General features: G+C 51.4%; 2 protein-coding genes across 5 annotated transcripts in view; both read left to right on the top strand.

Annotated features, from left to right (window-relative positions):
• The window catches only part of ARID3A (AT-rich interaction domain 3A), a 41,610-nt gene extending 31,357 nt beyond the window's left edge, over nt 1-10,253 (top strand). For all 4 annotated transcript variants that reach the window (XM_066277971.1, XM_066277988.1, XM_066277980.1 and 1 more), the window contains exons 5-9: nt 534-717; nt 1,391-1,638; nt 4,059-4,355; nt 5,924-6,022; nt 6,818-10,253. In XM_066277971.1, the coding sequence (XP_066134068.1) occupies nt 534-717; nt 1,391-1,638; nt 4,059-4,355; nt 5,924-6,022; nt 6,818-6,993 (1,004 nt within the window). In that variant the 3' untranslated portion in view covers nt 6,994-10,253. The remainder of the gene's footprint in view (nt 1-533; nt 718-1,390; nt 1,639-4,058; nt 4,356-5,923; nt 6,023-6,817) is intronic.
• Nucleotides 10,254-13,818: 3,565 nt separating this feature from the next.
• Nucleotides 13,819-23,347, top strand: WDR18 (WD repeat domain 18). Its single transcript, XM_066277952.1, has 11 exons — nt 13,819-13,849; nt 14,333-14,554; nt 15,438-15,548; nt 19,280-19,413; nt 20,093-20,234; nt 20,800-20,943; nt 21,159-21,223; nt 21,317-21,441; nt 21,654-21,820; nt 22,770-22,838; nt 22,995-23,347. The coding sequence occupies exons 2-11, from the start codon at nt 14,345-14,347 to the stop codon at nt 23,124-23,126; spliced, it is 1,299 nt and encodes a 432-aa protein (XP_066134049.1). The 5' UTR covers nt 13,819-13,849; nt 14,333-14,344; the 3' UTR covers nt 23,127-23,347.
• Nucleotides 23,348-25,484: the final 2,137 nt, after the last annotated feature.

The raw sequence follows: 25,484 nt of genomic DNA, 5'->3' as shown, positions 1-25,484 counted from the left end.
AGTGCCTCTGTATAAAGCGTTGCTCTGGCTCACCCAGGAGGTTGTGGGTTTGGTCCCAGTCAGGGCACAAATGAGAACCAATGAGTGCACAACTAAATGGAACTACTAGGTGGAACAACAAGTTGATGCTTCTTCTCTCTTTCCCCTCCTGTCCTTTCTCTGTCTCTCTCTCTCAAATCAATGGAAAAATTCTAAAAAAGAAAGAAAGAAACTGAGGCAGAGATGTTATCTTAGTGCTGTCTGGAGTAGGCAGGGGGTGGCGGGAAGTGGGGGGTCTTACCTGGGGTGATCCTGTCCCCAGGAGTCACTGGGCAATGTCAGGGATATCTGTAATTGTCACAACTTGGGGTGCTCCTGGCATCGAGCAGGTGGGCACCAGGGACACTACTCGACACTCCACAGTGCCCAGAATGACTCACCCTGATGTCAACACAGCTGGGAGACCCCCGCTTTGAACTGGTGTGTTAACTACAGACTTGACATCTGCAGCAGGCGGGGCTCTTGCCCTGGCAATAGCACCCCCTCCCCCACAGGGACACCCGTGAACCGGATACCCATCATGGCCAAGCAGGTGCTTGACCTGTTCATGCTGTATGTGCTGGTGACAGAGAAGGGCGGCCTGGTGGAGGTCATCAATAAGAAGCTGTGGCGTGAGATCACCAAGGGCCTCAACCTGCCCACGTCCATTACCAGTGCTGCCTTCACCTTGCGGACCCAGTGAGTGCTGCGAGTACAAAGGGCCTGGGGCAGAGGCACTGGGCTATGTGAGGAGTCTGAATCTTGAGAACCTTGGGGTGGGGCTTTAAGGAAGGTCCTGTCTCTGAGGTTTCTGGAATTGAGTATTAAAGGATTAGTAGGAGCCTGACCAGGTGGTGGTGCAGTGAATAGAGCATGGGACTGGGATGTGGAGGACCCAGGTTTGAGACCTCAAGGTTACCAGCTTGAACACGGGTTCATTTGGTTTGAGCAAAGTTCACCAACTTGGACCCAAGGTCACTGGCTCCAGCAAGGGGTTACTCTATCTGCTGTAGCCTCATGGTCAAGGCACATATGAAAAAGCAATCAATGGACAACTAAAGAGCCACAACGAAGAATTGATGCTTCTCATCTCTCTCCCTTCCTTTCTGTCCCTATCTGTCCCTCTCTGACTCTCTCTGTCTCTGTCAAAAAAAAAAAAAGGATTAGTAGGAGGTAATCAAGGGGATAAGCATTGAAATGGAACATCATAAGTGAAAGTCTGGCTCTGTGCATTGCCAAGTGATTTTTTGGCTGCCATGGGCGATGGAGGCTGGGAAGTAATGCCACAGCAAGGTCTGCTTTATGCTGAGGGCAGCAGGGAGCCACAGGAGGTGTCCCAGGTGCCACCCTGTCCCTTCACCTCTGTCTACAGGTACATGAAGTACCTGTACCCCTATGAGTGTGAGAAACGTGGCCTCAGCAACCCCAATGAGCTCCAGGCAGCCATTGACAGCAACCGGCGGGAGGGCCGGCGCCAGAGCTTTGGGGGCTCCCTCTTCACCTACTCACCAGGTGGTGCACACAGCATGCTCTCTTCACCCAAGCTGCCTGTGTCCTCCCTGGGCCTGGCCACCAGCACCAACGGCAGCTCCATCACCCCAGCCCCCAAGATCAAGAAAGGTAAGGTGCTGCCTGACCTGTGGTGGCGCAGCGGATGAAGCGTTGACCTGGAACGCTGAGGTCACCAGTTCAAAACCCTGGCCTTGCCTGGTCAAGGCACATATGGGAGTTGATGCTTCTTGCTCCTCCTCCTTTCTGTCTCTCACTCTCACTCTCTCTTCTCTAAAATGAATAAATAAATAAAAATTTTAAAAAAAAGAAAGGTAAGGTGCTGCACAAGCCTGGGGACTGATCCAAACTTAGGGTATATGGCCTTGTGGGGTAGGTACCTTTTTCCGTCTCTGGGTAGACAGGTTTATACACCCCAAAGTCGTCATAGAAGAGGGCAGCAAATCTGGCAATGCTGTGCTCATGGTGAATATTTTCAATCAACCACCATTTTTCCAACCCCATGCCCACAGCAGGCAGATATTACAAGTCAATCCATTTTTTTCTAATTCTGAGCCCACGGCAGGCACTACTAGTCAAGTGTTTTTCTTCAATTCTATGCCAAGGCAGACATAACAAATCAAGCACAATTTTTCCATCCTGAGCCCATGACAGACATTACTAACTAATCACTGTCTTTCCGGTCAACACGAGGCAGACATTATTAAGAGCCCTGTACTAATCCTGTGGCATGCATTGCTAGTTATTTATTGTAGCATTGACTTAGTCTTTTGCCTGTGGTTGACATTATTCGTCACTGAAGTTCTTTCCAAATCCTTGCCTATGATAGACATTACTATACTGCTCACAAAAATTAGGGGATATTTTAAAATGAATATGAAGTGATAAAATATTCCCTAATTTTTGTGAGCAGTGTAGTTGGTAACTATATTATTTTCCCTTTGGGCTTTAGAATCTTTCTCGAAACACTCAGTCCCAGCAGACACCATTGAGATTATAGTGTGAGTCTATCAAATTGACAATTTAATCATCCCTGAAGCTATTGCTAGGTACCCCTCAGTGGCCCAGTGCCCCTATCTGAGCCTGATTTCCTTATAAGTGAAGTGAAGACAATTACTCCCTATTTGTAGAGTTGTTGGAAGCTTTCAGTGTATAAAATACACAGCCTGTAACAAGCTCAGGTTTGCAGATAACTGACAGTCCCCTATTTCTAATCCCCACCCATGGCAGACATCACCAGTCAATCACAGTCCTCTCTCCCACTGAGCCTCAAATCCTTCCTAACATAGAACACCAGTAGCACATGTGGTAGGTAGCATGGCCTTAAGGAGGCCAGTTCACCTGCCTGAGTTCCCACTTCTACTCTGCCACACAGACTGTGACTCCTGAGTCCCTACTTTCTGAGAGCGGCCCGAGGATCTGAGGTGATCCCCAAAAGGCCCTGAAAAGTTAGGTCTTGCTAATATTAGCTCATTCAGCCTTCTGTGGGCCTTGGTTTAGCCTCCCAGCTTTGGAGAGTTCTGACAATACCTGTTAATGGTTATTAAGCATCCAGTGGGCCAGGCCTCATGCTGAAGTTAGGGAAGATGGTGGCAGATAAGATAAAGGGATCTGACCTAAAGGAGTTATGAGAGAGCCTGGAAACATCAGACAGCAATCCACAGTGATGGTGAAGATGGTTGAGGCATTTGAGTGAGACGAGAAGAGAGAGGTGAAAGAGAGCACTACAAAAACTCTTCTGCAGCCCTGGCTGAATAGCTTGGTTGGTTAGAGCATCGTCCCAAAGTGTAAAGGTTGCTGGTTCGATCCACAGCATAGGAACAGATCAGTGTTCCTATCTCTCTTTCGCTCTTTCTCTAAAAATCTTAAACCTTAAAAAAAAAACCCCAACAACCCACCTACTGCAAAGGCCATAGGGCACCCAGCATGTAGGGGTAGCACTTGGTGACCAGGGATTGACCTGAGAGAAAGTCGGGTAAGAAGAGACAGTGGGTTCCAGTGGAACAGGTGGGTTGGAATGACAGGTCATTTGTTTCAGCCACAGAAGAAGGGAATGATTACGAGCTGGTTCTGGAGTTGGGCTGCCTGGTTTTGAATCCCAGCTTACTTCTCTTCAGTTCTGTGTTCTTGGGAAAGTTATGCATCCTCTCTGAGCCTCAGTTTTCTTACTTAGGGTTGTTGAAATGGCCCTTTGAGATAGTTCATGTTAAGTGGTTTAGACAAGACATGTTCTGAGCCCTTGTTATGATTAGTATTATATATCTATATTATATGCTATATAATCACAGTGTCTATGTAGTCCTAATGTTAAAGACTGCTATAATACTACTATATAACTAGTGTTATTATGACCAGTATCACCAGTGTGATGTATCTACTATTGGTCTCCTGTAGAAAAGGTTTTATAGCACTGTGTCTATTAGCTACTTCCCTGGAGAGGGAGTGAGGGTGCACATTCCTGCCTGGTGGAAGGCTAAGCCAGGCCGCCTCACTTCCCTTCTGGCCATCAGTGTCTGTTCTCTCCTGTTTAGAGGAGGATTCGGCCATCCCCATCACGGTTCCTGGCCGCTTGCCAGTCTCCCTGGCAGGCCACCCCGTGGTGGCAGCCCAGGCAGTAGCAGTACAAGCAGCAGCAGCCCAGGCAGCCGTGGCAGCCCAGGCAGCCGCCCTGGAGCAGCTTCGGGAGAAGCTGGAGTCTGGGGAGCCTCCGGAAAAGAAGATGGCCCTGGTGGCAGATGAGCAGCAACGGCTCATGCAGCGAGCGCTCCAGCAGAACTTCCTGGCCATGACAGCCCAGCTACCCATGAGCATTCGTATCAACAGCCAAGGTATCAAACCGGCACCCAGACCTTCCATGTTTCTTGAATGTCTGACAAAATAAGGGTCTTGGAGCCAGCCTCCGTCAAGAGTGCCTATCGCCTGACCAGGTGGTGATGGAGTGGATAGAGCATCGAACTAGGACACAGAGGGCCCAGGTTCGAGACTCCGAGGTCCCAGGCTTGAGCGTGGGCTCATCTGGTTTAAGCAAGGCTCACCAGCTTGAGCCCAAGATCGCTGGTTTGAGCAAGGGGTCACTTGGTCTGTTACAGCCCCCTGGTCAAGGTACATATGAGGCAATCAATGAACAACTAAAGTGCCACAATGAAGATTTGATGCTTCTCATCTCTCTCCTTCCTGTCTGTCCCTATCTGACTCTCTCTCTGTCTCTCTCTCTTCTCTCTCTCTTCTCTCTCTCTCTCTCTCTCTCTCTCACACACACACACACACACACACACAAGAGTGCCTATAAATCAACAAGAAAGAAAGGCAAATAAATCAATAGGAAAAAATGGGCAGTGTGACAAATTCCTATGAAAAGCTGCTCAACTCTGTCTATTTTGGGATCTGCATGTTAACAAGGAGATACCATTTTTCACCCATCAGAGTTTGAAAATATTAAATGTTGGTCAGGATGTGGGGAAATGGGTCCTGCTGCTGGGAGTGTAAACAGGTGACAATTTGGCAATCTCTTTTAAAAATAGAAAATGTGAATCAGTGATCTCTTTGGTATCTATAATAGAACTAGTACAGGTGCTCAAGGAAACACAGATGTCTCCTGCTATCTGAAAGTAGGACATTGCTAAAAAGCCTTTGGAAGAGGTATAGAGTGAATTTTCAAAAAGTGGGGGATACCTGTATAGACAAGTTTGTTCATTGCAGTCATTTATGTGATGTCATAACAGTGAGGCCTTGAAGCGACGTGTGTGTCCATCAGTGAGGAATGAATGAGTCACGTCTGGAAGACTTTGTGGCTGTTAAAAAGAATGACATGATTTGGGTGTGTGACATTGCTTAAGACTTACAATCATGATAAAAGCAAATGTCAGAGAAAAACATTTTTGTTTATTTATTTATTTATTTTTATTTTTCTGAAGCTGGAAACGGGGAGAGACAGTCAGACAGACTCCCGCATGCGCCAGACCGGGATCCACCCGGCACGCCCACCAGGGGGCGTCGCTCTGTTGCAACCAGAGCCACTCCAGTGCCTGGGGCAGAGGCCAAGAAGCCATCCCCAGCGCCGGGGCCATCTTTGCTCCAATGGAGCCTCGGCTGCGGGAGGGGAAGAGAGAGACAGAGAGGAAGGAGAGGGGGAGGGGTGGAGAAGCAGATGGGTGCTTCTCCTGTGTGCCCTGGCCGGCAATCGAACCTGGGACTTCTGCACGCCAGGCCGATGCTCTACCACTGAGCCAACCGGCCAGGGCCAAGAAAAACATTTTTATTTGATATTTATTGAGTATGTCCTGTGTGCACCTGGTGGTGGGTACAGTCCTTTGCTTTGTGAAATTTAAAGACTTGAAACAGATCATCATACAGATGGGTTTGTGATTCCAAATGGTAGCATTTCTTCTTCCCACAGCCTCTGAGAGCCGCCAGGACTCAGCTGCAAACTTGACTAGTACCAACGGCAGCAACAGTATTAGCATGTCAGTGGAGATTAACGGGATTATGTACACAGGTAATGCCTTGACCACTTCATTCCCCAGTTAACTCAGGAGTTCTGGGTAACTCATGGGTCTGGCCTGCATGAGCCCAGCCATTAGAGCAAGCAAAGTTCCTTACCTTGAAAACTTGCATATATAATAAAATGTAGTGTACTTAGTACAGTGCTCACCACATAGTAAGTATGTATCATGGTGCTGAGCACATAGTAAGTGCTTAAAAATACAGTTGGCCATTGAACAGCAAGGGTTTGGACTGCATGGGTCCACTTATTTGTGCGTTTTTTTCAATAAATACTGTAAACGAATTTTCCTGATGATTTTCTTAACATTTTCTTTTATGTAGCTCACTTTTATTCTAATAATGCAGTATGTAATACTATAACATATAAAATAGGTGTCCATCAGCTGTTTATGTAATTAGGAAGGCTTCCGGTCAACAGTAGGCTATTAGTGGTTAAGTTTCGGGTAGTCAAAAGTGGTATGTGCATATTCAACTATGCCGGGGATCACTACCTCTAACATCTGTGTTTTTTAAGGGTGAACTACACAAGTGATGTTTCAGAGTTCCTTGTAAAATAATCTAGTCAGGCCAGTTGCTGAGTAGGCCACCAAGTGGCACTGGGGACACAGAACAGCTGGGTTGCTGGCAAAGATCCCTATGGGAAGCAATGATTAAGAGAGGTGTCTTGGGTGTCCTAGTGGGTCCCTGGGTGGACTTTGCAGGGGATCAGTGTTCAGGGAGCCCCTTGTACCTGTCACATAATCTTTTTAAAGTCTCCATGATTCGTCTGTCCTCTGTTTTGCATTAGGAGTGCTGTTTGCTCAGCCACCGGCCCCCACGCCACCCTCAGCTCCCAGCAAAAGTGGTGGTGGCAGCAGCCGGGGAGGAAACAGTGGGACCTGCAGCAGCGTGGGCAGCCAGGCCGGGCCAGCGGGGTTATCTGCACCCCCCACATCTTCTACCTCAAATAATTCATTGCCTTAACCTCACCACTCCCTACCCGCTGCCCCCTACCCCGGGAGCCGGTCAGACTGGGCAGGGGGTTGAAAGGTGGGCCAAATAGGGCCGGGGGTGGTGGAAGATACGGGTGGGGAGGGGAGATATCCATAAAGGAGCCACAGCTAACGCCAAAAATAGAAGAAAAATATATATATACATATATAAAGAAAATTTAATAAAACAGGGGAAAACCAAGGAACACTTGAATTACTCAGGTTTCAGACATTCAGAGAAATGAATTGTGAGAACAGCAAAGGAAATCAGGAAAGAAAGAATGGCAAATACATCCCAGGGCTTTCCTGCAGCCCTGGTTGACGACTTGGACTGGTGTCTGGTGTCTGGTTTGGACCAGTTGCAATGTAAGGCCAGATACTGTTTACCTCATACATCCCTGCACTGTATGTTTTCATTTTTGTGTATTTTTTTTTTCTCATTGTTCATCACACACTCACCCACTCACCACACCCAGCTCCTTGTTTTGAATGAAACCCCTGAGCCAAGATCAGTTGAATTTTTTTCTCATTGCTTTTGGGAACTTTTTATTTTTTAAAGAAATAGCGCTATTCAAGCTCTATAGGGTTTTTAAGAGGTTTGGGGGGTTTTGTTTTGTAAATATTCTATTTTATTCTTGGGGGAGGAATCAAACCTTAGGAAAAGGATATATATCTCTATATATTTGTGTTCATTCAGGGAAACTGGATTTTGAAAAGCAAAAAAAAAAAGTAATATCCTTTTAATTTTTTCCATGACTGATCTGGGTTTGTGTGTGCATTTCCTGTGGTGCAGTAGGCAGCTGGCAAGCGCAGGACATGGTATTCCTGGGCTAGAGCCAGAGATGGTGATGAACTCAGGTGCTGAGGGCTGGGCTGGGGTGGGGGGTGCATGCTGGGCAGGCCTTGGGGGACATGTGAATGCTGAATGGCAGACCAAGACGCTTGATGCTTTTTCTTTCTGTGCCACACTGTGCTTTCTGTCAGGGACCTGGAAGTCTTAACTAGAACAGAGAAAATGCTGGAAAGGGGCCAGGACCTGGGAAGGGAATGCTTGTCATGGCCCCTAGGCTCCTGTGTTGGGATGAATTTGACCGGGGACTCTATCTTCTCTGGCCTGAAAGGGCTGCTTTTGAAGACTTTGTGATACTTGGGGACTGAGGTGACCTGGGCTTAGTGAGGTTTTTGGGGCCATGTCATCCTTACTACCCTACCCCTTCTTATCTTCACTTTGGTCTCTCTCGGGCCCTTGCAAGGCCATCTCTCCCACTGTAAATAAAGGAACTAAATGGAGGCCCATAAGGAGGCTTCACTCACTCCCTTCACGACACCTTCCCCAGTTTAGAAGGTGTACATCAGTGGGACAGCTGTGAGGGAGAATTTATTTTAAAGGGTGGTAATCATCTTCACCACAAGTAGCAGCCTCTGTCCAAAGGCCCAGGCAAGGTTTGGGGACTTCCTTGGCCACCCTGCCCTTCATGGGTCCCAGGTGACCAGGTGGTGCTGATCGGGACCGTGCTGGCTATACGTTAGCACTCTTTTTTTTTCATGCACTGTGTTTGCCTGGAAGCTCTAATTGGGCCCATGGAGCCTGGCCTAATGAGGCCAAGAAGAGCAGTGCCCTGCCTGGCAACCTCCCAGATCATGAACCCAGTGATCCCTGACCCAGTGTCATCTTACTGCCTTGGAGATGTTGGAGTGGAGAGCATGGATTCCTCCCTCAATCTGAGTTTGCTTGGGTATGGTGCTGTGATGTTTTAGGGGAGAACCCCTTTCTTTGGTATATCTCAGGATTGTTGACTCCCCTGCCATCTTTCAGGATGGCAAGGCTATGGGCATCTGGGGTTTCCTCTTTGTTTTTCCTTCTGGAAGTTTCTCCTCCCCAAATCTCACTGCAGCAGCACAATCACTCTAGGAGGAGGATCTTTCTGTCCCCAGAGCAGTCAATGGAATGCCCCTTCTCCCTTCTCCCCTGAACTGACCCCTGGAGCCACGACCTTCTGGTTCTGTGGCCCACGGGGGGTGTCTGCTGCCTGGTTATTTCTACCTCAGGTCTGACTCTTGATGCCAAAACCCCCACCCAGCCTGACCCCCCACCCCTTTGCTGGCTCAGGGCTTCAGCAAGTACCAGTACCTGTTCCTCCCACTTGCATAATGGGTGCCACCTGCCTGGGTGCTCTCTTTGGTTTTGTGTGTGTGTGTGTGTCTCTCACATGTCTGCGTGTGTTGGGGGACCTGCATGTTGTGTTATGTGGGCGAGGTGGCCCCCAGATCTAACTCAGGGCATGCCTACTGTTCAGGGTGACTGTAGAGGGTGGGGAAAGAGTGCCGGGGGGAGCCGTGGGCAGGGGGGAAGGGTGGAAAGGAAAGGAAAGCTCCAGGCTGGGACCGTGCAGACCTTCAGACCTTTGGCTTCTGTCTCCAGTCCCCATTTACCCTCTGCCACTCCCAGCTCAGGGCAACCCCATCAGTGGGGGTTCTGGGGTGCAGCACAGCAACCCCCTATGCAAACCGGGGTGGGGATGGGGCAGTCATCTCTGTCGGCAGCTTGCTTGTACACTGTTCATTCTTGAATGAGTGGAACTTAGCTGCATGGTATGGACAGGGACCCCTAAACTCAGAGTTGAGAGGGGCTCAGGGGCCTCCCCTGCTTTAGATGTTTGTGACAGGCTGCTTCTAGAATCTTACTTGTGACCCCAAACTAGCCACAGGCTGTCCTGCTGTTGGTCGAGGGGCAGGGCAGAGGTGCTGAGGCAGCTGAGTTAGTTTTAATAGTTGTGCATTTGTATAGTCACTGTTTTGCTTTTATGATTTTTGCCCACTTCTATCATGTTTTTTCTTCCTCTTAATTTTGCTTTTATTTTATTTTTTGCAAATGCGAATGAATTCAGCCTTTCATTCCTGACATGTGAAATTTCAGTTTCTCTGGGGTTTGTCCAATGGCGTGGGGACCACGCCTGAACTCAGGTTTATGGAAAATAACTTTTAAAAAAGGTATAAACTACTCTACCTCTGGCCGGGCCTTGCTTGTCACCCTGGCCTGCGGGGCAGCCGGTAAGAATTCAGTTTTGCAGAATATTCAGGTATGGGGGGGTACAAAAGACCAAAAAAAGGGGGTAGGTGTGATTTTGAAATTTAAAAGAACACTGAAAGTTTACATTTTATAACATTATTATGCAGATTGTATTTAAATTTCAGAAATATTTAAGACAGTTGTAACCCTGTAAAGCTGATATTAAAACGAGACAAAACACTTCTGACTTTTAACAGACTATGTCTCAGTGGTGGTTTCCTGGGCGTCGCTTCACCCTGTGGGTCCAGGTGGCAGAAGTCATGAGGCTGATACAGGGGTTCTTCAATGGGGATCGTGCCCTTAGGGGAGCACATCTATTATTGTCATGACAGAAGGTGCTCCTATATCAAGTGGGTGTGGCCAGGGATGCTGCTCAATACCCCACAGAGCCCAGGATGGCCCCACCAGAGAGTGACCTGTCCCCAGTGTCAGCAGTTCCAAAGGAAGACCCTGGCTAAACCAGGTCTGAGAGGTAGCTCCGTCCCCCTCAGTATCACTCTCCTGATCCCCCAGCCCCCTAGCCTAGGCCTCCTGCTATCCTGGGTTCTGATACCCATGTCACTCCTGAATTGTCTGACTCAACCCTCAGGCATGTGGCCTGGCCCTCTCACCCCTCCTTGCTGGCTTCATTTTGGTTCTCTAAGGAGGCCACCCTGTGCCTGCCTCTGTCCACCCTGCCCCCTGAGCCCTTCTCACTATGGTTTGGTTCACATTTGAACATTTTGTCTCTCAGTACAGTGTGGCCCCAAAGAAACCAAAACAAGGGGCAATCCAGTCCTCAGGCTACAGTTGCAACCCCTGGGCTCAGCCCAGATAGAGGGAAATCCTTCTCAGCCTCCAAACCCGCACCTGACAGCAGCAGGCGAGGTGTTGCTTAAAAGAGATTTCCTGGGTGTCCCTCACATCATCCACACCCAGCAGATGTGACCGGCTCAAGGCCAGTGTGGCCAAATAGTGGACAGAGCCAGCCTCCTGCCATCTAGCTACTCTGCCACTAGCTCCTCCTGGTAGTTCCTGTCTGTGGCAGCCCAGGCATATCCCTCCTGCCTGGTTCAGCTCCCAAGGCTTGTTAGAAGTCAGGAAAAACAATTCCCTCCTGTGGCAACCGTTGGATTCCCACTAGCCTCCCCTGGCTCATATCATCCAGCATTTTACATCCATGCCAGAAATGGACTGGCTCCCTCTACATCTCCAAGGGTCTGGGGAACCAGGAGAGGAGAGAGATTGACCCACCTCCTGCTCTGAGCCCCCTGGCTCCCAGAGACAAAGGAAAAGTGTGTGTGTGTGTTTTTTTTAAAGGCCTTTTTTTGGCCAACTGGATGAGCCAGTCTAGCATCGTTATTCCTCCACTGAAGAGGCCCAGAGAGGGGTTGGGAACCCTGAGGTCACATAACCCCTGGGGGCATACAGGGAGGGGTCAGAGCCCACTACCTTTCCCCACCTCCCTAGCCTAGCAGCACCTCCCACCCCCTGCTCTGCTTGTTAGAAGGCAGAGATGCTCCCAGGAGGGGAAACTCAAAACTAGGCCTGATTAGCAGGAGGGAGAGGCAAACCAACAGGGCGGGGGTAGGGATGGGGGAAGTAGTTGAAAAGATGCCTGAAAAAGATGATTGACCACTGGAGTTATCCAGTCACCCGCTATTCTTTACACCATTAGTGCACACCATGGGGGCTGCTGGGTTTGTTCAAGGGACCCCCTCCCTGGGGGGCATGGCTCTCGGAAAGGAAGGTCTGGTTTGGTTCAGTGTGTACCAGTGCCTGTAGACAGGTGCTCAGACCTAGGATTGTGCAGGACTCTGTGCCTCAGTTTCTTAAAGCTTGCTTGCTGCTGCTGCCACCTAACACCATCAAGGCCTCCCAGCCTTGGATTTGGGAGGCGGCGCCTGGCTGGCACCAAGGAGGTCTGGTGACTGGGTGGTCTGGAGGCCCCCAAAGTGTGGCTTTTGTCCTGCTCTTCTGACACAACTGGTCTGTCCTCATTCCAGGAACTGGGCTGGGGGTGGGGTGACCTCTGACCTGACAGCAGCCTGGCCTACTGGGTCCCCAGGGAAGGGAGGAAGGGAGGAGGGGAGGGAGAGGCCTGTGAGGGGGCCTGACTGCAACCCAGCAGTCCTGCCCTGGGGCACCGCCTGGGCCTGTTCCTGCCTGAGCATACACTATCAGAGTCCTTATTCCTGTTGGCACAATTGGTCTCCTGCAAACCACATCTGTTGGGCCTACCCTTGTGTCCTGGAATTTGGAAACTTCCAGGCCAGACTTATTGGGATGAGGAGACAGAGCCCATAGCTGTGGAGAACCCCTACTTTGTATGTGAAGAAACAGTTTCAGAGCTGTGCAGTGACCTACCCCAGGGTTCAGAAATGCCAGTTTCACTCCGAGTTGGTGTTTAGAAGAAGGGTCACCTTGGCCCATATACATACCCTAAGTTCTGCAGAATGCCATATTTCAGGATTCAAAGAAAGATTTGGTTTTTGGGAATACCTAAAATACTTTCGTTTTTGTGTTTGAAAAGTGTAAACTAACATTAGAGGTGTGTTATTTTTCCACACTTTAAAAACATTTGAGGAATCTAGGGGCATTAGCTGGTTCTGGTGGTGAAAGTCAGAAAACAGCTGGTTCTAGTTCCAATCTGTTTTTGGACTAGGTGGTCCCTGCCTGTTTCCTCACTTAGCAGGTGCCCAGAATTGGGACACCTAGCTTTTCGCAACTTAACAAAAGTCCTTCAGTTACCTATATACCCTCCCTTCTCCAGGATAAAATTAAATCTAGGCTCTCCACTGCCCACAAGACCCTTAAATGGCCCAGCGACTAGGGTCTGGCTTTAGGGCCTCGGCACTGCCTCTGTCCACTTTTCTCTTCAAGCTGTTCGTTCCCGGATCAAAGGACACCTCCTCTGGGAAACCCCTCCTCCAGACCCCTGTGTCGTCCTCTCCTTGTAGTGTAACTGTTTCGCACCGTGGCCTCAGGGTTGGGAGCGGCCCACACTCCGCCTCCCGGTCTGTGGCTCACGCCTGCCATCTGGCGACTGGGGATGGGGGTGTGGATCCCTACGCTCTGGGCACCGTTTCCAGTGGTTTGGGGGCGGTGCCCTGGACTCTTGCAGGCACCTCGCATCCGGCACCGCAGTTATTGTTCCTTGTGGACACACTGCCCTGAACAGTGAAGTCTCCCGGTCTGGAATTTTCGACTTTTAAGTTATTTCTCCCTTTAAAAATGTTGGCAACTAATTCCACATTTTAAAGTACAGTTTTTAGACATGGCCGGGACGGCAACTGTGACCTGAAATTAGGCGCTCAAATACATGAAATAAAAATGTGGATTTTGCCCTGGCCGGTTGGCTCAGCGGTAGAGCGTCGGCCTAGCGTGCGGAGGACCCGGGTTCGATTACCCGGCCAGGGCACACAGGAGAAGCGCCCATTTGCTTCTCCACCCCTCCGCCGCGCTTTCCTCTCTGTCTCTCTCTTCCCCTCCCGCAGCCAAGGCTCCATTGGAGCAAAGATGGCCCGGGCGCTGGGGATGGCTCTGTGGCCTCTGCCTCAGGCGCTAGAGTGGCTCTGGTCGCAACATGGCGACGCCCAGGATGGGCAGAGCATCGCCCCCTGGTGGGCAGAGCGTCGCCCCTGGTGGGCGTGCCGGGTGGATCCCGGTCGGGCGCATGCGGGAGTCTGTCTGACTGTCTCTCCCTGTTTCCAGCTTCAGAAAAATGAAAAAAAAAAAAAAAAGGTGGATTTTGTGGTCCCCAAGAAGAGGGGTCTAGGGGGAGGCAGACGGTGGATCCGTGAGTATGCACTTAATTACAATGTATTGAGTGCCAACTAGACATATTATGTTGGGTTCGTAGTCTGTATTTTACGCCTGTGAGGTCGGTACAGTACTTTATTATTTACATGTTTAAAGAAAAGAATACGAGAGCTTGAGTCACTTGGCCAAAAGCGCCAAGCGTAAATGGCCAACCCAGACTTCCAGGCTCTGAAGCAGAAGACCTTGGGCCTTGATTTCCACCCCTTATAGTTTTGCAAGAGGCCTCCTTTCAAGATACTCCACCAGGCGCACTTTCATTCTTAGCGTATCGGGTAAAAAAAAAAAAAAAAAAAAAAAAAAAAAAAAAAAAAAGGCCGATTTACTGGGTAGCCTCCTCCCCGAGGCATGTACGCAGGCGCAAGAGGGCCAGCCGCTGGAGGGGCGGGGCAACGTGGGCGCCGCTCTAGTACGCACGGCGCAGTGTTCCGCATCTCGCTGATGATGACACATTCCGGAACAGTGTGGGAATAAGATGGCGGCGCCCATGGAGGTAGCTGTGTGTACAGACTCATCTGCCCACTTGTGGAGTTGCATCGTGTGGGAGCTGCACTCGGGCGCTAACCTGCTCACGTACCGCGGAGGCCAGGCTGAGCCCCGTGGTCTGGCGCTGCTCAATGGCGAGTATTTGCTGGCGGCTCAGCTGGGCAAGAACTACATCAGCGCCTGGGAGATACAACGGAAGGTGCGGCTAGGCGCCCGAGATTGGAATTGGCGGGGGCTGCACTCGTCCTGAATCGGGGGTGGGGGAGGAAGTCTTGTTCAGGATGTTCTGTGCATGCGCAGGTCTTGGGGCTTATCGGAAGAGGGAGGCGTGAGGGCTGGGGGGTGTGGGTCTTAGCTGGGAGGTGTGGGATTCAGGTCAGTCTACAAGGCGCATGTGCAAATGAATGTCCCGTTAAGGTAGTGGGGCCTTAACGGGAACTGTGCGGAAAGGGGCGCGAAATTTAAAGGGAGAGTTTTCAGTTGGGATTCTGTGGGTCTCGTAGGCATGGAGGGTGATAGTCTGAGGCCTGGTGGGCCCCCTGAAAGGGTAATTCTGGACCTTTATCCTCCCCAAAAAGATACTGTCCTCATCAGAAACAGCCCCAAAATGCGGCTCCTGCAACTGCTCGCTTCCCCTTTCTGCCAGCTCATGTGTCTTGAGGCAAGCTCTGTGCTCTGGCTTTGTCTGATGTAGACCATGCTCATATTTTCCTATTTTAGAGATTTGGAAACAGGTTTAAGGTAGCCGGTGGGACCTTAGGAGGCAGAATTGGGGAAAAAGCCGACTAGCCTTTGTGCTGTCCAGCCCCAACACCCTCCTGGAGTTTCTGTGCCTCTCCCACACCCACACCTGTGCCCACAGAAGTACTGCCTGGCTTTTATCCAAAGATTCATGGGTCTCCATCTCCAGCCTGCAAAGCTTGGGCTAGAGCAAACACTTTGCTGAGCCATGAATTTGCTCAAACCACCCCTGTTTTCTTTCTAATTGTCTTGGATATACCAGCTGCCCCACTCACTCTCCTCCCTGCCCACTGGTTCCCAAGTTAATGCATGAAGCTCCGAGGCTTCTTATGTTCCTCTAGGACCAGCTCCAGCAGAAGATCATGTGCCCTGGGCCTGTCACCTCTCTGACCACATCGCCCAATGGCCTCTACATGCTGGCAGGGATTGCAGAAAGCATATACCTGTGGGAGGTGAGTGTCAGAGCCAGGGTCATGGAGCTTGGCTTGTGAACCCCTGAGTTATACCACCAACAGTGTTGACACTAACAGTTGGTTGTTTGAAGGGATACCCACCTCACCTCTTGCACTGACAATGTAGGATTTGGGGCCACAAAGTTGATGTAACCTCTTCCTTGCCTGACCTTAACCTTGACTTGCAAAACAGGTTTGCCAAGGGAACTGAGTTCTCTGTGAGATGGGAGGGGCTTAGCTATCTCATCCTGGAACTTTTACTTATTTGGTTTTTATTTATTTTATAATTTTTTAAAAGGTTTTATTGATTTGGGGGGGGGGGGATAGAAATAGAGGAAGGAGGGGCAGGAAGCATCAACTCATACTAGTTGCTTCTCATACATGCCTTGACTGGACAAGTCCAGAGTAGTTTTGAACCAGCAACCTCAGCATTCCAGGTTGATGCTTTAATCTGCTGCGCCACCACAGGTCAGGCAGGTTACTTATTTATTTTTTAAAAAAACTTATTTGTTGCCTGACCAGGCATTGGCTAAGTGGATAGAACATTGGCTTGGGACAGGTAAGCCCCAGGTTCAAAGCCCCAAGGTTGCCGGCTTGAAGCCTAAGGTTGCTGGCTTGAGCAAGGGGTCCCTCACTGTGCTGGAACCCCATGGTCAAGGCACATATGAGAAAGCAATTAATGAACAACTAAGGTGCCTCAACAAAGAATTGATGCTTCTTGTCTCTCTCCCTTCCTGCCTGTCTGCCCTTGTCTGTCCCTCTCTCTGTCTCTCATCGCTAAAAACAAGACAAAAAATGTATTTATTGATTTTAGGGAGAGAGAAAGGGAAAGAGAGACAGAAATATCCATCTCTTCTGTTTCTGCCCTGACTGGGGATTGAACCACACAACCTTTGCATGTGGGGACAATACTCTAACCAACTGAACTATTCGGCCAGGGTTTATCCTGGGACTTTTAATTTTTTTTTTTTTTTTTTTGGTTGTTTTGTATTTTTCTGAAGCTGGAAACGGGGAGAGACAGTCAGACAGACTCCCGCATGCACCCGACCGGGATCCACCCGGTACGCCCACCAGGAGGCGATGCTCTGCCCCTCTGGGGCGTTGCTCTGCCGTGACCAGAGCCACTCTAGTGCCTGGGGCAGAGGCCAAGGAGCCATCCCCAGCGCTCGGGCCATCTTTGCTCCAATGGAGCCTCAGCTGCAGGAGGGGAAGAGAGAGACAGAGAGGAAGGGGGGGGTGGAGAAGCAAATGGGCGTTTCTCCTATGTGCCCTGGCCGGAAATCGAACCCGGGTCCCCCGCACGCCAGGTCGACGCTCTACCGCTGAGCCAACCGGCCAGGGCCGGACTTTTAATTTTTAATTTTTTTTTTAATGAGAAAGAGAGAGACAAGAAGGGAGAGAGAGGAGAAGCATCAACTCGTAGTTGTGGCACTTTTTTAGTTGTTCGTTGATTGCTTCTCATACATGCTTTAACTGGGGGACTCCAGCCAAGCCAGTGATCTTTGGTCTCAAGCCAGCGACCATGGAATTGTGTTGATAATCCATGCTCAAGCTAGATGGGCCTGCCCTCAAGCTGGCGCCCTCAGGGTTTTGAACCTGGGACCTCAGCATCCCAGTTCGACTCTCTATCCACTGTACCACCACCAGTCAGGCTATCCTGGGACTTTCAACCTATTCCTAATTCTGAAACTGGCAAGCAGTTGCTCAAGCATAGGGAGGGAAACTGAGGCAGGAAGAGGCATCTCACAGATTGCCCGTCATGGTAGAAATTTTTGCCCTGATCGCTGTCAACCTGGTTCAGGAAGAGTGGTAAAAACCAGTGGCCCGTTGTCCAATGGGGAAATCATAGGAGGTCACCCCTTCTTGTTTGGAGACAGTCATGGTACATCTTGGCCTGTGGGGTTGCTCTCTGACTCTGGCTATTCCATTGTCTTGGAGAATTTATCACCATTGTGAGCTGTCACCACAAGGGGGCATCCCACATGGCCAACAGAGCCAGGCGCCCAGGCCTAGGGCTTTCAGCCAGGGTGAGCTTGATTCCCATGACTGCCACTGTTTTTAGTTTTTGTTTGTTTGTTTGTTTTTTGACAGACAGAATCAGAGAGAGGGACAGATAGGGACAGGCAGGAAGGGAGAGTGATGAAAAGCATCAATTCTTCGTTGTGGCACCTTAGTTGTTCATTGATTACTTTCTCATGTTCCTTGATCGGGGGCTACAGCAGAGCAAGTGACCCCTTGCTCAAGCCAGCGACCATGGGGTCATGTCTATGATCCCAGCAACCCCACACTCAAGCTGGTAAGCCCGTGCTCAAGCTGGCTACTGCGGGGTTTCAAACCTGGGTCCTCCACTTCCCAGTATGATGCTCTATCCACTGTGCCACCGCATGGTGAGGCATAACTGCCACTGTTGACCTTTCTTCCCTGCTCTCTGAGTGGGTGAGGGAGGCTGGGAAATCCTCAGAGTGGGGCTACAGGGTAAACAAGTGTGTGTCCAAGTTTCCCTTTTATAAGGACACCATTTGTTAGATTTGAGACCACTCTACCCTGATCTCACCTGAACTGATTACACGTGCAAAACCCCTATGTTCATGTAAGGTTATAGATTCCAGGAATTAGGATGTAGACATGTATATTTGAGGGACATATGTAGTTTAACCCACAACGTCATCTGTGTTCCCCTCCTCCCATGCCACAGCCCTTTCCAGGTGTTGTGTGATGGATTTACTTCTTCCTGCCATGCCTTCCTCTTCAGCAAGCCAATCTACCCGGTTTTTTGCTGGCTCGGGTCTCCCCTTCCCAGGTTTCACAGCAAGAGGTGCCCCATCCCCAGTTCCTCCTGCTAGACCAAGTGATGTGGTTGCATTTGAAGGCTCTCGTAGTCAGCCTTAGAAGACTGAATTCCAATTCTTTTTTTTTTTTTTTTTTTTTAAACAGAGACAGAGAGTGAGTCAGAGAGAGGGATAGACAGACAGGAGCGGAGAGAGATGAGAAGCATCAATTATTAGTTTTTTGTTGCAGCATCTTAATTCATTGATTGCTTTCTCATATGTGCCTTGACTGCGGGCCTTCAGCAGACCGAGTAACCCCTTGCTCGAGCCAGTGACCTTGGGTCCAAACTGGTGAGCTTTGCTCAAACCAGATGAGCCCGTGCTCAAGCTGGCGACCTCAGGGTCTCGAACCTGGGTTCTCTGCATCCCAGTCCGACGCTCTATCCACTGCGCCACCACTTGGTCAGGCAACACTGTGACTTCTTTTTTTTTTTTTTTTTAAGATTTTATTTTTTATTGATTTTACAGAGAGAGGAGGGGAAAGAACAAGGACTATCAAGTCGTAGTTGCTTCACTTTAGTTGTTTATTGATTACTTGTTGTATGTGCCTTGACTGGGCAAGCCCAGGGTTTCGAACTGGCGACCTCAGCATTCCAAGTCAATGCCCCATCTACCGCGCCACCACAGGTCAGGCAAGACTGTAACTTCTTAATGTGTTAGAATCACCATGAAGAGCCACCTGCTGCTGCTCCTGGATCTGGCTGCTTCTGTAGGGACCCGTTTCCTCACCAGCTTGTCCCTCTCACCCATGTCTTCCCTGGGGGCTGCAGTCACACCATCCTTCTCTCTGCACCTGGGCAAACTCTCCCTTTGATGCACCCCTATAACCTGGCAGCTGAGGGGCCAGGCGCTGCACCCCATTTCCTGGCCTGACCTGACCTGTATGCACCCTGCCCTCCCCAGGTCTCTACGGGGAACCTCCTGGTCATCCTGAGCCGCCACTACCAGGACATCTCCTGCCTGCAGTTCACAGGGGATAGCAGCCACTTCCTGTCTGGGGGCAAGGACTGCCTGGTGTTGGTGTGGAGTCTGTGCAGGTAGCACCCCAACCCTCGCATGCCTGTGCCCAGTCTGTAGCCTCCAGCCAGATGAGGCCTCAGCACAGAGAAGGCAGGGATCCTCCTTTACAGAAGGCCATGCCAAAGTCCCAGGGCAGAAAGGGGCTGGATCTGGGACCTATAAAGCAAGTGGGCTAGCCCTGGCTGGTTGGCTCAGTGGTAGAGCATCGGCCTGGCGTGCAGGAGTCCCGGGTTCGATTCCCAGCCAGGACACACAGGAGAAGCACCCATCTGCTTCTCTACCTCTCCCCCTCTCCTTCCTCTCTGTCTCTCTCTTCCCCTCTCGCAGCCAAGGCTCCATTGGAGCAAAGTTGGCCCAGGCACTGAGGACAGCTCTGTGGCCTCTGCCTCAGGCACTAGAATGGCTCTGATTGCAGCAGAGCAACGCCCCCTGGTGGGCATGCCGGGTGGATCCCGGTCAGGCGCAGGTGGGAGTCTATCTGACTGCTTCCCCGTTTCCAACTTCGGAAAAATACCAAAAAACAAACAAACAAAAAAAAAGCAAGTGGGCTATTGTGAAGAGGATGAGGGTGATTGGTTTGTCCCAGGAACCATCTGAGAATTTTCCACTAGTACATGGACCAAGTGGCCACATGGAGGTGGTTGGGGCATCAAGGTATCAGGGTACAGCCCTCCCCCAAATATATTTCTCCTGCAGCGTGCTGCAAGTGGACTCCTCCAGGACCCCAGCTCCTCGGCACGTCTGGTCCCGCCACACCCTCCCCATCACAGACCTGCACTGTGGCTTTGGGGGGCCCCTAGCCCGGGTGGCCACAGCCTCACTGGACCAGACAGTGAAGGTAGGACCAATACATCCCCCCTACTTTCCCCTCCCATTGGGTCTATGAACTGGGCTGGGGTGGCTGGCGGATTCTTGGCTGGTATGAGTCAGTGAATCACCTGCTTCCCCCAGGCTGGTGGCTCCAGACAGTTCTTAATCCCCCAATGCTTCCAGCCTCAAGGACAGCCAGAGGATAGATGGTCCAGGCTTATGTTGGCTCGGAAATTCCCATTTGGCCACTTGCGCCCCGTGGCTTCATGGCCAAGCCTCAGGGATATGAAGAGATCCAGCTCTCTGGTCTTTGTCCTTGGTGGTAGCATAGGGGGTGGGTAGAATCTAGTGCTGACAGCAGCTAAAATGGGGTGACAAGGGGTCCTGGGCATTAGGACCTAACTCTGTCTCAGGGAATGCCCCAAGTGCCCCGGCCCTGAGACCACCCCCCTGCTAAGTGACAGCTCCCATTTGATGTTCCATGGGGTCCAGGGTCTCCCAGTCGGGGCTGCCCGGCTCTCAGACCAGCACCCCTGCATCACCGGGATCACAGTGTCTATGGAACCCTCATCCCATACTTCGCCTGCCCCCAGCTTTGGGAGATCTCCTCGGGTGAGCTGCTGCTCTCTGTGCTCTTTGATGTGGGCATTATGGCTGTGACGATGGACCTAGCTGAGCATCACATATTCTGCGGTGGCAGTGAAGGGTCCATCTTCCAGGTCGACCTCTACACCTGGGTGAGTGGTGGGTGTCTGGGCCTGGGGGTTGGAGGCTTTTGGGACATTGGGATACCCAGGCTCCATCCTCCAAAGGCCTTGGGACTGTCCATCCCCCCGCATTCAGGTCCTTGAGCCAAGCAGGCTCTACCCCTGCCCATCACCCCCAGTGCCCTGAGGTCCCCAGGGCAGAGGCATGACTGTTCCTTTGTTCACTGGCCCTTCGACCTCTACAGCCTGGACAAAGAGAGAAGAGTTTCCAGCCAGAACAGGATAGCGGGAAGGTGTTCAAAGGCCACAGGTACGGGAACTGGGAGTGGGGAAGGGGCCCTGTTCTCTTGCTCCTGGGGTCAGGGGTCATTTGCACCACCCTTTCTCAGTCCGATGTCCCTAGGAACCAGGTGACCTGCCTGTCAGTGTCCACTGATGGTACTTTGCTGCTCTCTGGCTCACATGATGAGACTGTACGCCTCTGGGACATCCAAAGCAAGCAGTGCATCAGGACAGTGACCCTCAAAGGTGGGCCTGGGGACAGAAGACCAAGAGGTTATAAGCTATGTGGCTTTGCCCGTTTGTCCATACCCCAGTCACTTGGGTGCGGGTTGGGAGGTAGGACCAGTGAGAGAAAAGCCCATCTTTGACAGGTAGTGGGTTTGAGGGGTGGAAGATGTGGGAGCCATGGCCCAGGCCTGGCAGAAATGGCTCCTGACCAGCCACCTGCCCTGCTACAGGCCCCGTGACCAACGCCTTCATTATGCTGGCACCAGTCAGCATGCTGAGCTCCGACTTCAGGCCCAGCCTGCCCCTGCCACACTTCAGCAGGCACCTGCTGGGCGCTGAGCATGGAGATGAGAAGCACTGCGGGGGCCTTACACTGCGCCTGGGCCTCCACCAGCAGGTACTTGCTCCAGCAGGAGCCCTGCCCTCTGGCCTCTGGAGAACCCAACCTGGCTCGGCCTCTACAGCATGGCTCTGTTCCCTGTGGGTCTGGGTGCTGGCCAGGGTGCCTCCACATATCCCCTCCATGAATAGATTCCTCTGACCACATGCTGAACCCAGCCTGGTGGCCAGCACCTGATCTCAGAAAGCACCTTCCACAGTAGAAGCAGGCACACACCAAGGTTCATTCCCAAAGAAGCGTGACCAAAGGTACTGTGGGTCATTGCCTTCTGTAGCAGGGCTGTAGGCAGACTCCCTTCCAGGGATCACCCACCTGCCAGTTCTCTGCAGGGCCTGGCATTGCCACTCTGGCTGTGCTCTGGCTACCTCTGCCCAGGTTTGATTCTCTGGAATTACATGAGCCCCACAAGGGTGTACAGGCCCCTGCCTAGGATGTCACGGTGGGTGGCAGGGCCAGGTGCCCATCTACCAGCCCCAGGCAGCATGCCTAGACGGTGCCTCCCAGGGTGGACAGTCTCTCCACAACAGCAGTGTCCATCCATCTTGATGGGTGGGCAACCTGCCCACATGCTAGGTAGTCCTTTTCTGTAGCCTTCTTGAACCCTGATTTTTTTTGTGTTTTTTTTTTCTTAACCCTGGTTTCTGCATGTCCCCCAAAACCTGGCTTTAGTTCCAAGCTTTCAGTGTCCTTGTCCCCAGGAGCTTTTGGGCACAGTCCTATAAGCAGGAAGCCGATTTGAGTAGACTGATTAATGTTGCTTCCTGCTGGGTGTGGTGTTGAAGATGCGGCCTCCCACAGAGATATCACCCCAGCCGGGCACCTAGCAACCACTTAGAACCTGTTTCCCCATCTGTGAACAGGCATCAGGATGGTAGCTCCCTCACCATTGGGTGATGTGAATAGTGCAGGTAGCCTGGGGTCACTGAGGCAGCCCCTTCTTTTGCAGGGCTCAGAGCCCAGCTACCTGGAGCGAGCAGGGCAGCTGCACACGGTGCTGTGCAGCACTATGGAGAAGGTGAGTGAGGCCACTGGAAGGGTGAGGCTGGGGTGAAGGCAGCAGTGCCCTTGGGCGGGGGCTCAGTGTAGGGCTGTTAATTGGGGAGGATATCTCCCTCCCCTCACTGTGGGATGTCAGAGGCTCCTCCACCCTGAGCGCCCTGTCCCTCCCCAGAATGTGCTGGGTGGCCAGGACCAGCTGCGGATTCGAATCACAGAGTTGGAGGATGAGGTGCAGAACCTGCGCAAGATCAATCGTGACCTGTTCGACTTCTCCACCCATATCATCACCCGACCTGCTAAGTGAGTGCAGGGACCGAGGCCCTGCTTATGGACAGGCTGACAAGGCCACCTGCCCTGGGGCCACTGGGCCAAAGCCCCTGTAACAGCAGTACAGTCCAAAGCTCTCCTTCCCATCTTGTGTTTGGATTGTTATCTGCATGAGAGGGTGTTTTGTCTGTTGATCCACTGATGTCTGTTGTGTTCAGTTAGTGCTGTTTTGTTTTTAATAAAAGACCTAAAAGCCTATTCTCTTTAGTCCTCTGTATGTGCTAAGGGCTGTCCCTCATCCTAGTCTGGGCTCTGGAATCCTCGAGGCAGGCTGTTAGGTCTGACTTGTAAAAATCTATTGTTGGGGGAAAAAATCTGGTGTTGGGAAACTGGTTTTCAGACTTTTCAGATACTCATTTGTCAACCTACTGCCTTTGTATGATCTTGAAGGCCAGGCTGCCCTCTATAGGAGGGGACTGGGAGGGCACAGGGAGGGGCAGCTTTAGCTGCAGGCTGAGGTCACCAGGTGAGACTGATTCAGGGAGAGCAGTGTGATCACGCTGGTCACATCCGATAGCCACCAAGGGTCTGTCCCAGCCTTGGTTAAGGTAAGGACTCTTGGGTAACAGCCAGTTTTGGACTAGGGTCTCCTGCAAGGGCATGTGCCCAAGGCCACTTGACCAGAACATTCTTGTCAGTGTCAAGGGCCCAAGGAAGGCCAGGTATGCCTCCGCTGCCTTGGGGACATGCCAGTCCAGTCAGCACCTGGAGGCCAGCCCAGAAGTGTGGGCCCCAAGGCTGCTCTCAGAACCTTCTGGAAAGCTAACCCCCACTGACAGTCCTGCTTAATGATCCAGAACACCCACATAATTTATCAGGTGCCGTCATAACTGCAGCTGTGAGCCAGCAGCCAGCACTGAGTTTGTGCTTTTAGGCTAATTGGAATTCCTTGTACCCAGGGCTCCGTGTCCTCACAAATGGGTGGCCCAGCCCACTGTCCATCCATGCCTGTGACCCTCATCTTCCCTACTCTCCCCTGCTCAGGGAACTTGGACAGGATGATACTTGGGGCTATCCTTCCCATGTCAGGTAAGGGGTCCAGTTGTGGATAGGGGCTATATTATGCCCCCGCACTCATGGCGTGGGGTCTGTAGCAGCTGGTCGGCCAAGCTGGGGACATGGAAGTTGGTCTTCAGAGCTTCTAGGAGATGGGGATGGGGGCATCAAGATGGGTTCAGGCTCCCTATGGGTACTCCATCTGCCAGGGCCTGAGACCTTCTGGGCCCTGATGCTGGTGAAGGCACCTAGGTCTGACCACATGAACCCCCAGCCCCCCATGCCCCTGCTCTTGGTTCATTAGGAGACAGGGCTAGTTCTGAACCTGGTACTGCTGCCCATGTCTGCGTCTGGTCAGTCCCAGACAGCTGGCCAGTTGCCATGAGATGAGCTGACAATCCTAGCCTCTGTCTGGCAGCCTCCCCTGGGTCAGTTTTTCCCTGGAGAGGGGAGGCTGTTCCCATTGTCCTTTATCCTGCATGTATTTCCAGGGCTAGAGGTCTCTCCAACACCACTCTGAACCCTCAACTGCTGGGGCGCTCTGGGCAGAGAGGTGAGGACCCCATCCCCTGGGGCTGTCCCTGTGTTCTGACTCAGGCCTTGAGGGGCTATGGTGCCTGCTCACCCTGCACCTTCTGAGATGTTAGAAGGTGGGACGCGACATACAAATGGCCTCCCTAACAATTCTGTTCACACCATCTGTCAGGTGTAGTCCTGGAAGGTCCCATCTGCAGGCCACCATAAGAGGGCTTTGAGGAGGGTGAGCATCCCAGCATGCACCTTGCAGGCAATATAGGCAGGTGGTGACAGTGGAGCTGATCTTTTCCCAGTCTGGCCTGAAATTACCACATGGCCTTGGACAAGCCATGCCTGGTTCTAACACATGGTTTCCTTATCTGTTAAAGGGGTGTTCCTCTCCTGGGCTTGCAAAGCCTGCAAGGAACTTTGGGGAGCTTGTGCCCAACTTTTGTGACAGGTGCATAGTACATAGTAAATGGTGCTCTTACCATAGGGTATATACACATTCCTTAGCATAATCTGACCCTAAGTCTTACCCCATCATTGCTAGAGGAGACATGCCGACAACACCCAGTATTCACTGGTGACTCCTGTGTGCTGTCAGAGTTTGTGTAAAGCCACAATGAGACGCCACCTCACACTCTCCAGGACCATTGTCTGTTTGTTTGTTTGTTTTGTTTTGTTTTTTTGTATTTTTCTGAAGCTGGAAACGGGGAGAGACAGTCAGACAGACTCCCGCATGCGCCCGACCGGGATCCACCCGGCACGCCCACCAGGGGCGAAGCTCTGCCCACCAGGGGGCGATGCTCTGCCCCTCGCG

This window comes from Saccopteryx bilineata, chromosome 1, assembly GCF_036850765.1.
Source record: "Saccopteryx bilineata isolate mSacBil1 chromosome 1, mSacBil1_pri_phased_curated, whole genome shotgun sequence".
NCBI classification, from domain to species: domain Eukaryota; kingdom Metazoa; phylum Chordata; class Mammalia; order Chiroptera; family Emballonuridae; genus Saccopteryx; species Saccopteryx bilineata.
The sequence above is the reverse complement of the archived record's forward strand: the minus strand, read 5'-3'. Positions and strand labels throughout refer to the sequence as shown.

Coding starts and splice junctions, on each gene's coding strand:
- WDR18 (XM_066277952.1), top strand. CDS start 14,345: ATGGCGGCGCCCATGGAGGTAGCTGTGTGTACAGACTCATCTGCCCAC. Junction 21,442..21,653: donor CAGGACAGTGACCCTCAAAG/GTGGGCCTGGGG, acceptor GCCCTGCTACAG/GCCCCGTGACCAACGCCTTC. Junction 22,839..22,994: donor TGTGCAGCACTATGGAGAAG/GTGAGTGAGGCC, acceptor GTCCCTCCCCAG/AATGTGCTGGGTGGCCAGGA.